This window comes from Herpailurus yagouaroundi, unplaced genomic scaffold (genome assembly GCF_014898765.1).
Source record: "Herpailurus yagouaroundi ecotype Mexico unplaced genomic scaffold, PumYag 188, whole genome shotgun sequence".
Lineage (NCBI taxonomy): Eukaryota > Metazoa > Chordata > Mammalia > Carnivora > Felidae > Herpailurus > Herpailurus yagouaroundi.
In genome coordinates this window covers 22647360-22661676 of record NW_024412419.1, presented here as the reverse complement: position 1 = coordinate 22661676, position 14317 = coordinate 22647360, and the positions used below count along the sequence as shown (strand labels likewise).

At 41.8% G+C, this 14317-nt stretch overlaps 1 protein-coding gene and 1 long non-coding RNA gene across 12 annotated transcripts in view; one reads left to right on the top strand and one right to left on the bottom strand.

The window, feature by feature from the left end:
• RBKS (ribokinase) overlaps nt 1–14317 on the top strand; it is a 101951-nt gene that overhangs the window by 16252 nt on the left and 71382 nt on the right. For 5 of the 6 annotated variants that reach the window (XM_040496376.1, XM_040496378.1, XM_040496375.1 and 2 more), the window contains exons 2-4: nt 494–626; nt 12837–12900; nt 13832–13894. In XM_040496376.1, the coding sequence (XP_040352310.1) occupies nt 494–626; nt 12837–12900; nt 13832–13894 (260 nt within the window). Of the gene's footprint in view, nt 1–493; nt 627–12836; nt 12901–13831; nt 13895–14317 lie in introns of those variants that run through there. The other variant, XM_040496379.1, reaches the window with a different exon arrangement.
• Nucleotides 1–14317, bottom strand: part of LOC121044284 (uncharacterized) — a 75391-nt gene that overhangs the window by 11603 nt on the left and 49471 nt on the right. For 3 of the 6 annotated variants that reach the window (XR_005797224.1, XR_005797226.1, XR_005797227.1), the window contains 2 exons: nt 11530–11655; nt 11360–11411 (listed from right to left, as the gene is read on the bottom strand). This is a non-coding gene — a long non-coding RNA (uncharacterized LOC121044284). Of the gene's footprint in view, nt 1–4201; nt 4298–8495; nt 8799–11359; nt 11412–11529; nt 11656–14317 lie in introns of those variants that run through there. The other 3 variants (XR_005797225.1, XR_005797229.1, XR_005797228.1) reach the window with 3 other exon arrangements.

Below are 14317 nucleotides of genomic sequence, written 5' to 3'. Positions count from 1 at the left end.
CCCCTGATGCAGTACAGACACTAGGAACTGTCATCTGAAGTGAAGCTTCAGTAGCGTGGCTGTGGGGCTGTAGGGAAGTAAAGAATCCCATCAGCAGATGCGTTCTAGAAGGTGATGCCAACCACTGAGTGCTATCGCTTTTTTATGTTTGTTTATTTTTGAGAGAGAAAGACAGAGGGAGGGCAAGCCAGGGGAGGGGCAGGGAGAGAGGGAGACAGAGGATCCGAAGCGGGCTCTGCGCTGACAGCAGAGAACCCAGTGTGGGTCTTGAACTCATGAACCATGAGATCATGACGTGAGCTGAAGTCAGACGCCGAACCGACTGAGCCACCCAGGCGCCCTGAATGTTACCTTAAAGGAAAAGATCATCTCTGCTTCTGATTGCTAAGACTAGAGCTCCTTCAGAGAACCTTCCTTCTCTCTTCTGAAGAACTTAAAGTGATTGCAGTTACCAATGTGCCTTTTTTTTCCTTCTCTTTTTAAATTATGATAGCCTTACTTCTCGTTTGCCCAAAACTGGTGAAACCATTCATGGACATAAGTTTTTTATTGGCTTTGGAGGGAAAGGTGCCAACCAGTGTGTCCAAGCTGCTAGGCTCGGAGCAAAGACATCCATGGTATGCAAGGTAAGTGTAGACTACAGTGGAGAGGCTCCTAGAGGCAAGAGTCTGTTTTTAAGATTTGAGTTGTTTTTATTTTTTAACCGTTTGAAAGTGAACAATTCAGTGCCATTTGGTACATTCCCAGTGTTGTTGGACAACCACTATTCTCTTTAGTTCCAGAACAATTCTATCATTCCAAAGTAAAGTTCCTTACCATTAAGCAGTTTCTCCCCATTCCCCCACCCCCACCCCACTCCCACCCCCAGACCCTCACAACCACCATCTGTCTCTGTGGATTTATCTATTTGGATATTTCCTAGAAATGGAATCCTAGGATATGCAACATTTTGTGTCTGGCTTATTTCACCTAACGTAATATTTTCAAAGTCCATCTACCTTATAGCATGTACTGTTTTTTTTTCCTTTTGTGGCGGAATAATATCCCATTGTACATACCATTATCTGTCTATCCATTTGTCTGTTGATGGACACTTGAGCTGTTTCCACCTCTTGACTATTGTGAATATGCTGCTGGAAACATGCATTTACATGTACTGGCTTTTGAGTATCTGGTTTGTTCTTTTTTTTTTTTTTTTTTTTTTTTTGGTAGTTCCTTGTTAAAGATTTAAATAGGAGAGGATAATCTTCCTTGTCCTTTAGATTGCTTTCTACCTCAGTGTGTCCTCTGGCAAGTAGCAGTCCTCAAATAACTTAATTATGCACGTCTTTCGCTTGCTGGGCTTCCAAGTGAAGGATGAGAAGTGAGAGGAGTTCGCCTGCCCCACTGAGTTTCTGTATGCCAGCTTCTGAACGACAGAAGTTAATCCTGCTTTTAGCAGTTTTCGCTGCAACACAGCTCTTGGAAAGTCGGTGTAATAACTTGTGATTCACTCGTGTAGCTCTTTAGTTATTTCTTCTAATGCTAGCCCTTGGATCAGAAAGGAATCTGGGCTTTACTGAACTACCCATAACTAATTTTTAGGCATAATTCTTTTTGCAGGAATATAAGGAAATGATATGTAAAATATCCCCTATTTCTATCCATCTGTCTGAAATTATTTGAAAATAAGACAAAATTGGCTGCCAGAGGTTCAATGTTTGCATGTTTAATGAAATTTTAAGGTGCTTGCATCACTGGTGTAACAAAAAAGATAATTTACTTTAGAAAAGCTAGCCTCGGTCTACACGGTAAAAGATAAGAGGAATCTGAGAAATTTAAAAGAATGAGCCCTCTCCTGTAGGCTGGGTCATTTTTACCAAAATGTCTCTGAAATGTCACTTCCCAGTGCACACAGCACTCTTCTCTCCATGGGAGTCTTTAAATGATGTACAAACGATAAGCAATTGTCATTTCATCTGCTAATGAATTGCAGTTTTATTTCTAATTTATGATTAACACGATATAATTCTCATCTGGCTGTTTGGTCAAAAACATCACATGAAGCGCAAGATTCAAAGTAAGAAACCCTCGTTTGCTAAGGTTGAACTCTTGATAGATTTTAAGTGTCAATCATCCATGAATTATTGATGACCCATTACATGCTAGGAATTGTGCGGCGAGGAGAGGGAGCTGTAGGCCTGACCTCTCCTGTACTTGATTAGAAATGAAGGGTTTGGGGAGTCATCAGATGGTGCTGACTTAACGGGGGCTTGGGAACTGGAAAGAGGACAATATTTCCTGGCTGGGAAAACGTGGACAGAGAATGGGTATGGGAAGCAAAGTACCAAAAATGGCTGCTCTGGGAAGAGAGGAGTTCCCTAGAGCGGAGCCGTAAAAGGAGAGATTAGAGAACCCCTCTTGGAAGCTTCATAAATGCTATTCATGTAGCCATGAAAGTCAAAATTGGATGTCCCCTGGGATCTCATCCAACTCGAAGATTGAGATTGGTGTTATTTTGGGTCTGTTGAATTTGAGGCAAAGAGAAACGCAAAATAGAAATATTTGAGTTGTGGAAGTGAACTTGGGAAGTGAATCATGCAACCATCAGGAGTGGATGTGAGAGGAATAGACAGCAGAGGGCTGTATTTGGGGAAATGTTACAGTTAGGAGTTTGATAAAGCAGTGGTGCTGTTTTATTCCAGTCCGTGTATGACAGTTTGTGTTAACACCTGTGCAGTTTGGAAAGTGCTTTATATCTACTGTGCCCCTGATGCAGTCATCTGCTGTCCAGCCCCGTGCAAGGCTTCAGCATGGGTATCTGTACAGAGAGGATAAGAAAGCATGGCTTCAGCCAAAACCCATACGGGTGCCTTTGCTTAGATAACCTGGAACCTTTAGACACATATTTCTTTAGCTTAATGTTCTTAGACTTCTTTATATATCTGTAGATGTCTATAGATATATGTAGATAGATAGGTGATGTATTTCATATAGGTATAGATATGGATATAGATATAGACATTTTTTTAAGTAGATTTCATGCCCAGCGTGGAGCCCAACGTGGGGCTTGAACTCACAACTCTGAGATCAAGACCTGAGCTGAGACCAAGAGTCAGACACTTAACTGACTTTGCAGTATTCTTAGACCTGTTAAAGAGAAAAATATCTTAGGGGTGCCTGGGTGGCTCAGTTGGTTGGGCATCCAACTTCAACTCAGGTCATGATCTCACAGCTTGGGGGTTTGAGCCCTTCCTCAAGCTCTGTGCTGACAGCTCAGAGCCTGAAGCCTGCTTTGGTCTCTGTGTCTCCATCTCTCTCTCTGCCCCTCCCCTGCTCGTGCTCTTTCTCTTAAAAATAAACAAACATTAAAAAAAATTTTTTTTAAGAAAAATTGGTGCGCCTGGGTGGCTCAGTCGGTTAAGTGTCCAACTTCAGCTCAGGTCATAATCTCACAGTTCGTGAATTCGAGCCCCACATCAGGCTCTGTGCTGACAGCTCAGAGCCTGGAGCCTGCTTCAGATTCTGTGCCTCCCTGTCTCTGTGCCCCTTCCCCGCTCACGCTATGTCTGTCTGTCTGTCTCTCTCTCTCTCTCTCTCTCTCTCTCAAAAATAAACATTAAAAAAAATTTTTTAAGAAAAATATCTTTTATAGTAGAAGGTATCATTATCCATTAATCTTGATATTTTTTTCCATTGGTGAAGTATTTTCTTATTAAGTAAATTAGCCAACCTGCTGTATAGCAGTTTTTTAAAGATGACGACTTTCAAGTGGAAACCAAAATCATGACATTACTCCAGATAAAAATGAACAGATGGAGCAAAAGAAAAACAGGTAGAAAATTTCCTACAGTTTTCTTAGCGACATTAACTTACCTACTACTACCCTGCAACAAACTAAAATTCAAGCTCTGGTGAAGTAAGACTGATGGCACATGCAAAACATCTTCTTTTGAGCTTAGGGGAATTATTTGCCAAGATACTGTGATGAGGACTATTAAGCAAGAGTCCGTCGATATGTATCCAGGGCAACGTGTAATAATGAAACACTTCAAGTTGTTAAGAGTTGTACAGTCAGTACTCAACTGAGTCGTGGGCCCACGGCCACAGTCAAAGGATAACTGGAAATGATATTTTCAGATTAAAAATCTAGGCAGATATCATAGAAAACGAAAGTCTTCTTGGCAGGGCAAAGAGTCTGTTAGAATACCTTTCATAATACCTGATTTTTGTGTTTCCTCTTCCACCATTCCATTGAAGATAAATGTTGGAGGAGGAAGTTGTTTCTAGATATCCAAAACTGGCTGCTAGGGAGGACCTTGGGAGAATAAAGAGTTCAAGTTGTGGTTGCCTGGAATGAGCCCAAAGACCCTGCTTCTTGTGCGGTGGAAAGGAACCCTGAGCAGGCAAGGACCCAAATAACCCCAATCTCAAATCAGCCAACTGGGAGGACCCTCAAGGACCCTGGTCTTGCTTTCCTCAAACATGACATTATCAAAACTCACTAGGTCCATCTGGCTGGCTCATTTGGTAGAGCATGTGACTCTTGATCTTGGTGTCATGACTTCAAGCCCCACATTGGGCATAAAGCTTACTTAAAAAAAAAAAAAAGACAGGGCACCTGGGTAGCTCAGTCAGTTGAGCACTGACTTCAGTTCAGGTCATGATCTCACAGTTTGTGAGTTCAAGCCCCACATCCGGCTCTGTGCTGACAGCTCAGAGCCTACAGCCTACTTCAGATCCTGTGTCTCCCTCTCTCTCTGCCCCTCCCCAACTCACGCTCTCTCTCTCTCCCTCAAAAAGAAAATAAATATTAAAAAAAATTTAATGAAAATAAAAAGGTAAAAGAAAAAAAAAACTAATAAAAACAGCTGTGTGTTTTCCCTGAGGAATGGGCAGATATTAAGCTCTGTGACAGAAGCAGTATATTAGAGCCACGCATTCAAGGTCTGACCCTCAGGCATTCTGCAAACTGTCAGTGGTCTGGACATTACAGAAATTGAGAATAAGCAATTAGAAATATTTATAGCAATTTTACAGAGGAATTTTATAGCTGTTGAATATAATAGTAATAATAAATTAAGCCTTGTATTTTGTAGGATTTTTTTCTGTTTTTATTTGTTATATTTTATGGAATTATTAGTCCACAATGGATTGAAAATGAAAAAAGAAAAAAAAAACTGAGCCTTCACTACAGATGGTTTGAAAAGCAGTATATTAGAGTACTCATCATCTTAACCAAAAAGGTGCCTTGTCAGTTAGATTACTGTGGGACAGTCAACTGTGCAGTAAGATTTAGTTTTCAAAGATCAAAAATTAGTCACCATCCCTTTCCAAGTAATCCCATTCCAGGAATGAAGTGAAATTTATCCTTTCCTGAGCTCTGCTGTAGGACAACTGGCTAGAACTAATGGTTATATTGATTGGAATGCTTGGCCACATGTCCAAACACAGGGTACCCTATGACCCTAACCAAATAATGTGTGTCTCGTATAGGAAGAATGGAAGAAATAATTGGGTTACCACCAACTCACCTCCACTCTTGGATAAGCAGGCATCGCAATACTGATTGTAGCATTAATTTTGTATGTTAAGGGCCATTATGAAGCTAAACACCCATTTAGATAGGATTTAAACCACCAGCTAGCTTAAACAAGTGGAATCGTATATATTCTTCTTTCCTCTTTTAGGCAAAGCCACAAGTAACAAGTTAAAAAAAAATAATATTCTGAGGGACCTATTCAAAAAAGCAACTGCCAGGTTTTGTCATAGGACAACAAATGCATGTTAGTATCCCTAACCTGCTGTTCATTAGGACTTTTGGGACTGCAATGTCACAGAATGTCTTGAGTCACAAATATTAAATTGTGTTCAACTTGAGTATTAATTATGTTTTTGTGCACTCTACCTTTGAAAGTTGGCAATCTGTTTTAATATATGTGATAAATTTCTTAGCAGAATATTCAACTTCATGTGACCTTGAGTACGGTATCTTGGTCCTCTAGGTTTTATTTTCCTCAACTATGTGTTGATGGATAGAATTACTAGATGTTTTCTACCATTCAAGGATTCCAAGAAGCCCATTTCTCAGCCATTTTGAAACGTGGATGTTTGTTTGTTATAAATGTAGTGCTAACTGAAGTTACCTTCCTCAGCATTAGGTCCCGGTTCTAAACTATGGAAGCCATGACTGGCTCTCCCTCAATGCAGAGAGCCTTCTTGGTGGTAAGAGTGAAGGCAGTATCTCAGTAGCCTTAGCTGGAGGAAATGTTCTTGCTCCTGATACACCCAGCCCTTTTGTTTTCCGTGATTCTAATTTACATCTCCCTATAACTGCATTATCCAAGATGGTAGCCACTAGCCACGTGCAGCTAGATTTAAATGTAATTAAAATAAAAGTGTAAATTGAGTTGCTCAATCATACTGGCTGCATTTCAAGTGCCTGTTTTGGGCAGCACAGTTAGAGAACGTTTCATCCTTGCAGAAAGTTGTATTCAGCTGCATTGCTCTACAGTCTTCAGGGTAGAGCTAAGCCTGGGATTTCCTGAAGAGCCTCTCGGGTTCTAGGAGTTGCCTTAGCATAAGTGCAAGTAGTTGTCCATAATTGCCAATGACCTGGCTTCTTTCACCTGGAACAGGCTCCCTCAGACTATGGTTTTCCCAGAATCCTTCTACCCAAAAGTGGTTTTCCCAGAACCCTTTTACCTGAAAGTATTTCACTGCTACTATCTGAAAGGATAGTGTAGGAGTGTAGGAGTGCCTTCAAGAGGGCTGTTTAGGAGCAAAACCTTCTATAGACCCTTTTGGCAGCCACTGCTAGGAGAGTCTGAGTGCCTGTGGTCACATCCCTTTAAGAATGATAAGATAGGGGCGCCTGGGTGGCTCAGTTGGCTAAGCATCTGACTTTGGCTCAGGTCATGATCTTGCAGTTCGTGAGTTTGAGCCTCCCCCACTGTCAGCCTGCGCTCACAGCTCAGAGCCTAGAGCCTGCTTCGGATTCTGTGTCTTCCTCTCTCTCTCTACCCCTCCCCTGCTCGCTCTCTCTCTCTCTCTCTCTCTCTCAAAAATAAACAAACATTAAAAAAATTTTTAAGGGGCGCCTGGGTGGCGCAGTCGGTTAAGCGTCCGACTTCAGCCAGGTCACGATCTCGCGGTCCGTGGGTTCGAGCCCCGCGTCAGGCTCTGGGCTGATGGCTCAGAGCCTGGAGCCTATTTCCGATTCTGTGTCTCCCTCTCTCTCTGCCCCTCCCCCATTCATGCTCTGTCTCTCTCTGTCCCAAAAATAAATACACGTTGAAAAAAAAAATTTTTTTTTTTAAATTTTTTTAAGAATGATAAAATAGGCCCAAGAAAATAAACAGGCAACTAAGATGACCAAATACTTATGAACACATTTCACGTACAGGGCTTGAGTCTTGCTAAGCTAGAGTCTCCAAGAAGCTTTAGGAAGGCTAGACCTTTAGGGAGATTGTTTAGGCAAACAACATAAGATGATATTCAATTAAATGTTTAATGGTATCTATTAGGAATGCTCTAGGAGTTTAGGAAATGAGAGCATTAAGAAGGGGCTAGAATAGGGAAGGTAGGCTTTAAGTTGTGCTTGAAAAACAGGTAAGGTTTGATTAGGTGGAGAGAGGAAAGGACTTCCAAGTTCTCAGGAGGCAAGGAAATAGACACGACTGAATTGTATTCACCTTGTGTTTTAACACAAATGATCATACCAAGTTAACAGTGCTTTTCTACTGACCACTCTGTAGAACAGAGAAATCCAACTACTTTTGCCAAATAAGAGTGTTAGAAAGAGAAGCCAGCAAAGCAAGGGGGCGCGAGCCTAGCCACGTGAAAATGAGACCAGAGTCAGCAAACACAAGCGCAGCAATCTTTGTAGCTTTACGATACCTTGATCCCAGTGTTGGACCCTGATGGGCCCCTCGCCCCCAGCAGATTCTGTAGGCGACACTCCTCCGTGTTCCCACTTAGCGGACTTCCCACCCCAGCGCCAGGCAGGACTGTGCTCTCCCTTTTCATTTCTTCCACGCAAAGCTTTACGCACGCTGTCCCAGCGGGCCGAGGCTGGAGTCATTGCAATCACCCGGTGCACCTGCCTCGGTCTCACCTGCACAGGGCCTGGTTCAATTGATGTGGCCTGTAACCCGAGCACCCGGATGTCTGTAAACTCCTCGGGAGCTACCGATGCACAGCGAAGGCTGAGAACTATCGGTTTCCTACTTGCCAGAGAGAACTCACCCCGTCCCACCCTACCTAGCTCAGGTGGAACAATTTGCAGCAAAATATAAAGAATTTTAATTAGCTCGATAATGGCAGAAACTGAAATTCGATTCCAAGTTTCCTGACTTCCACACGCACTATTTTGCTTCACAGCCAAGATACTTACACGTCAAGTTCTCTTGCCAGGTTGATAAGCAAGATGTGACCGGGAAAACAGGGAAGACTCCAGAGACACCTGTGAAGGTTCCTTTATGACATTATTTCATGTCGTTTTTATTTCAAGGACCTTCCCTTTGCATCATTCACTGTGATTTTCAAGGTAGCTTCACTCAGCTGTCAGTGGTAGTCATTGCAGGACACCTGCTTGGGTTCTGTTCCTGTGACTCCTGGTTATCAGTGTCCAGAGACTGGGGAAGAGGCTTACATTCGAGTCAGAAGTAAGCACAGGGGATGGGAAAGTGCTCACTTCGCTCCACCTTTTTTTAAAGGAAATCCAGCAGAATAAATGATTGTGTAAGAGGTTCGAGGATGGGGAAATCAGGAATATGGCATTCTTTTAGTATTACGTAGCACAAGGCATCTGTGTGACTCTGTAATGCAGAAAGAAAGGACTCAGATCTCTGTTGCCTTTTTGTCTACATTTCGATGTAATATGTATGTCTAAGACACAGACATCCTCCCAGGTGGCTCTGTTATTCTTGTGGAAGCAACAGGGATACATGGTTACATTAAACAGCATTAGTTACACCATTAATGGAGATGTTACGTTTTTATTATAATAATAGTAATACAGTCTTATTTTTTAAATACTTTAATGCACCCACAGGCTTGCTTCCATGATCAAGTGCTCTTCTGTTTGAAAATAGGGAGCAACAGGAAGAATTGGAAGCATCAGGGAGAACCAGATGGACAGGAAAGTAGTTTATAAGATTGAATCCAAGAAGCAGGAGCCCTGCCCCTCCCCGCAAGGGAAGCCGCCCTGGTAGCAGCAGTAACTGCCATGGTGATGATGAGGATGACGATGACAATGATAATGACAGTGATAGCACCAAGCCATTATTTAATCCTTTACGGTTTTAAGCACACTTCATGCATGTTATTTTATCCTCACAGGTGCTGTGACTTTCCAGATAAGGAAACTGAGGCCAAGAGGCAGTTAAAAGCAACCTTCCCAGGGGCGCTTCGGTGGCTAAGTCAGTTGAGCGTCCAACTTTGGCTCAGGTCATGGTCTCAATGATTCGTGAGCTCGAGTCCTGCATGGGGCTCTCTGCTGTCAGCACACAGCCCACTTTGGATCCTCTGTCCCCTCCATCCTCTCGCTGCCCCAACCCAGCTCACACTCTCTCTGTTTCTCGTTTCTCTCTCTCTCTCTCTCTCTCTCTCTCTCTCTCTGTCTCTCTCTCTCAAAAACAAACATTTTTTTAAAAAATGTGGCTTGCCCAAAACCACACAGGAGGTGTGAGGGCACTTCTGACTTCCATGACACAAGTGCAAAGGTCGTCTTCCTGTTCTCAGGCTTCTTATCACTCCTTTTACTTTGTAATGTATCTCCACAACCCAGATGCAAAGTTAACGGGGCTAAGGTTGACTTCTGTAAATCCTCAGCAGTGCTGTTACTTTTCCATTATTTTTTAGTTACGAGATTTTTATTTTTGTCATGGGAATATCGAAGAAGGCAAAAGCAAAGTATGTTGTTTCACCTCTCACGTAGAGCTTAGAACACCAGCCAACAGGTTTGCCAGGAAGTCACTATTGGAACAAATCTGGAACCATAACCGTCAGCAAGGGACGCAGCCCATCAGGTGATTCCCCAAGCAGAAGATGACAGCTACTGCAGCCACTAAAATACCACTGCGGCAAGTCTGAGCAGGCCGTCCCTTCCTCATTATGCCTCGGATGCGCCTGATATTCCACTTGGTGTGACGGGTGTCTCTGTACGCCTTCTTTTCCCTGCAGTATTATCAGTTTCTTGAAGGCAAAGCCAAATGTTTTGGGGTTGCCTCCTCCTCTCCAACAATTCTCCCTAATCCCTGCACTTCCAAATGTTTACATCATCACCACCATTTATCAGACATGCCTTTGGTGTTCACCTTAAACAGATTTTGCCTGTATTAAACTGATAGGAAAGGGGAGAAAGAAGTTTCTTTGCTCTAATTTGTACCGGGCCCCACATGCTGAGGAATGGCCTTCCTTTAATCCCTACAATATTCTTGTAGTGATGCTTTCCCCAACTATATCACATCTTTTTTTTTAATGTTTATTTATCTTTAGAGACAGAGAGCAGGGAGGAGCAGAGACAGAGGGAGAGAGAGAATCCCAAGCAGGCTCCGCACGGTCAACACAGGGCCTGACGCAGGGCTCGATCCCATGAACTGTGAGATCATGACCTGAGCTGAAATCAAGAGTTAGATGCTTAACCGACTGAGCCACCCAGGCGTCCCTCCCAACTATATCACATCTTGATTGCCCATGGGAGAGAGTTAAATAATGTTTAAAAACAGATGAGAAAACAGTTTGTTTCTGGTATGAATCTTTGACCTAAGAAATGGGATGCTTTGGTAGATAAATGGCCAGCCTCCCACCAAGAAAACCTTTGACAAATGACCTCCCTCCACTGGGCACTCTCCCCCACAGCAGTGCTTTATAGTGGACACTCTTCTTTGTAGAGACAGAAATGCTGCTCATAAGAAATTATTATATATTATTTGAGATTATTGCCTACTCAGCATTTCTACCAGAAAAGCACAGGGAAAAGTGTTCTTTGAGAAAGAAGCTCTCGAAGGAGGCATTTAAATTGGGTCAGCAAACTACCGCCCATGGAGCAAATCTTGCCTACCATGTGTTTTTATAAAGTTTTACTGGAACACAGCTACATCCATTTGTTTACAGATTTTCTTCGGCTGCTTTCACACTGCAACAGCAGAGCTGAATCGCTGCAAAAGAGACCGTCTGGACCAACAGTGTCCGAACTATTACCCATCTGGCCTTTTATGGAAAAAAAAATTTTCCAACCCCTGATCTAGACCATCCAAAATCTTACCAGGAAATTGTATCTTCACTCATTGAGGAACTTGACCCAAGTAACCTCCTAGGTTTCTTTCTATCGATATATCCAGAGGGGAACAATTTTCTGTGGAAAGGCAGAACTCACCAGGAGTGGCTGAGACCCAGACAGATACATGATCCAATGACACGGTGCTCACCTGCAGGACAAAAAAGTAGTTCCGGAGTGAAGCCTAAAAGCCTACGGGTGCCAAGAAGGTAACATAAATTGCAATAGGCCTGGTAGGGACTGTGGTCAACTAGACAGCATGGACACACCTTTGGGGCATATCCAGCTGATTTCCCTTGCAGGAATGTGGGCCCAGCGTTACCAGAACATCTGAATTTTCAGGACCTCCTGGAAACTTGTTTTTGTGAAGCCTCCTGATACTTAAATGGTGACAACTGATTAAAATTTAAAATACAATAGGAGAAAACAACTATAACACTGTATGTCAACTATACTGGAATTAAAATCATAAAAATAGGAGGGCATCCACACAAAAACCTGCACATGAATATTCACAGGAGCCTAAATTTATAATTACCAAAATTTGGAAGCAACCCAAGATGTCCTTCGGTGGGTGAATGGATAAAGTGCAGAACGTCCATACCATGGAATATTTTTCAGCACTAAAAAGAAATGAGTGATCAAGCCATAAAAAAGACATGCAGGAAACTCAGATATATTTACTAAGTGAAAGAAGCCCGTCTTAAAAGGTTACATATTATATGATTCCAATGATACGGCATTCTGGAACAGACAAAATTATGGAGACAGTAGAAAGATCAGTGGTTGCCAAGGACTTGGAGGGAGAGAGGGATGAATAGGCAGAGCACGAAAGGTTTTCAGGGCAGTGAATCCATCCGGATAAGATTGTAATGGTGGATAAGTGTCTATACATTTGTCAGAACCCATAGAATGTACAACACCAGAGCGAACCCTAATGTAAACTATGGAGTTTGGGTGATAATGATGTGCCAACATAGGATCAATGGTTGTAACAAATCTGCCACCCTAATTATGTTGCCTATGAATGGAAGAGGAGTGAGTGTCCAAGGAAAAACTGAAGGATCACTAGCAGAATGCATGCTGGGACTCAAGAACGACAGACTTTCACTATACCAAGTTACCCAAGTTAGCGACAGCTTTTTAAATTCCCCCTTCTCTGCCCCCATCCCGTGTCAAAGAAGACTCTAAAACACCAGGCAAGTCATGACAAAGATGCCCTCATTTATAGTGAAGTACAAACAACTGAGATTCTTCATAAATATTGAGGGCCGTTGATGGTGGACAGCACAGTGGTGATTTCCACAGGAACAGATCAAAATGAGAGCAGAGTGATTGAACTTGGGACAGTCATTTAATGCTTCACGTTTTAGGTTGGATGCAAGTGGAACATTAATATATAACAATTATTTGGGCTGAAATCAAGTCTAGCATCTTACATTAAGAAGATTAATTAGCTAATGTTTATAAAGTACTGTGCAGATATGCCCTTTTAAAATGCTAAGTATTCTAAAAACTACATTGTAGCATTTTACTAAACGTAAAAGATCTAACATTCATCATTTCTTTGGTACAGGTTGGCAAAGATTCTTTTGGCAACGATTATATAGAAAACTTAAAACAGAATGATATTTCTACAGGTAAAATTTCATCTTTTTTAAAGTTAGTTTTTATGACTTTCCTCTGGGATCTGGTTACAAGAAAAGTTGAATATAGAATAGAATTATTAGATCCTCCTCTGGTGGCCAGAGAATTTTTATGCACAGCTCTGTCTCATCTTGCTTAAATGTCGTTTGGTTAATTCTTTCATGTACATTCCTCCAGACGGGAATAAAATGATAGGAGATTACAAACCTTCATCTCATGGAAATGTTTCTAAAGCAGGTGACAAGAGAAAACAGGTGCTACGTTCACAAAAGATATTTTGAGAAAGGTCATTGAATGTCATGGCTGGAAATGATCTTAGAAACCGCTGAAGCCGATACCATTGTTGCACAAAAGAGAAACGAAGGCCAGATCAGTTCTCAATTTGTCCAAGAGCACACAGCTAGTTGGAGCTAGAGCCAGGAGTAGAATGCAGGTCTTTGGCTCCATTTCAAGGCTTTTTGCCGCTGCCAGAGGCTGCCTGATCAACATTTCCATTTACGCTCCAGACCATAATGCTTCATGAGACACAAAGTTTATGAAGAAACACAAACAAGTGCATTGCATAGGTTTGACTTTAATCTCTCCTCTGAAGCCTATCATTTCTTTCACTGAAGAAAAAAAAATGGTGGTCTAGAAAAATGCATGTGGATATGCTATGAGTAATTTGGGTGATTTGGCAGTGGGGGGGGGGGTCTGCTGGGTTGTTACTAATGCAGAACGAAGGTGCGACAAAGTAAAGACTTCTGTCTTCCTTGTTGTATAGGTGATGGGTATAAATTAGCAGCAATTAGTTATTTCTTTTATCATCCCAGATGGCTAAAGGTTAAAAAGCTTTTCCAGCGATTAGTGGTGCACTGAAATCGCTAAAATAGATTGTCCGTGCCAGGCTGTATATACATGATTGTAATTTCTTTTTTCTTTTAGAATTTACATATCAGACTCAAGATGCTGCTACAGGAACTGCTTCTATAATTGTCAATAATGAAGGTACGTGTTTCGCATATTAGAGTGTCATTTCAGGAAGCAGTTCGTGTCCAGAACTAGAACAGAAGCATCAGTTTTTACTCTAATCCTATGGATTTCTTACTATGCCCACCAGTCTAAGGCCTAAAGTGTGGTCTTTCTAGTTTAAAAAATGAGTGTTTCCCTTTATTTATACTTCCCAGGTTGATCATTTAAATATAAAATTGTCCATCCAATACATATGAAGTGTTACAGTTGCCTCAAAATAATATTTATATCCTATAATGTCCCATTACCCTTCACGTGAACTCAGAATTGGTATTTGTCTCTAAAAGCAGTTAAGTATTCATCCATCATTTCAGTTATACTAGGTAAATAAATGTAAATAGATAGGTGCACAAGGAAGTTGATGAATCATATTTATAGAATATTTACTGAGCAAATGGC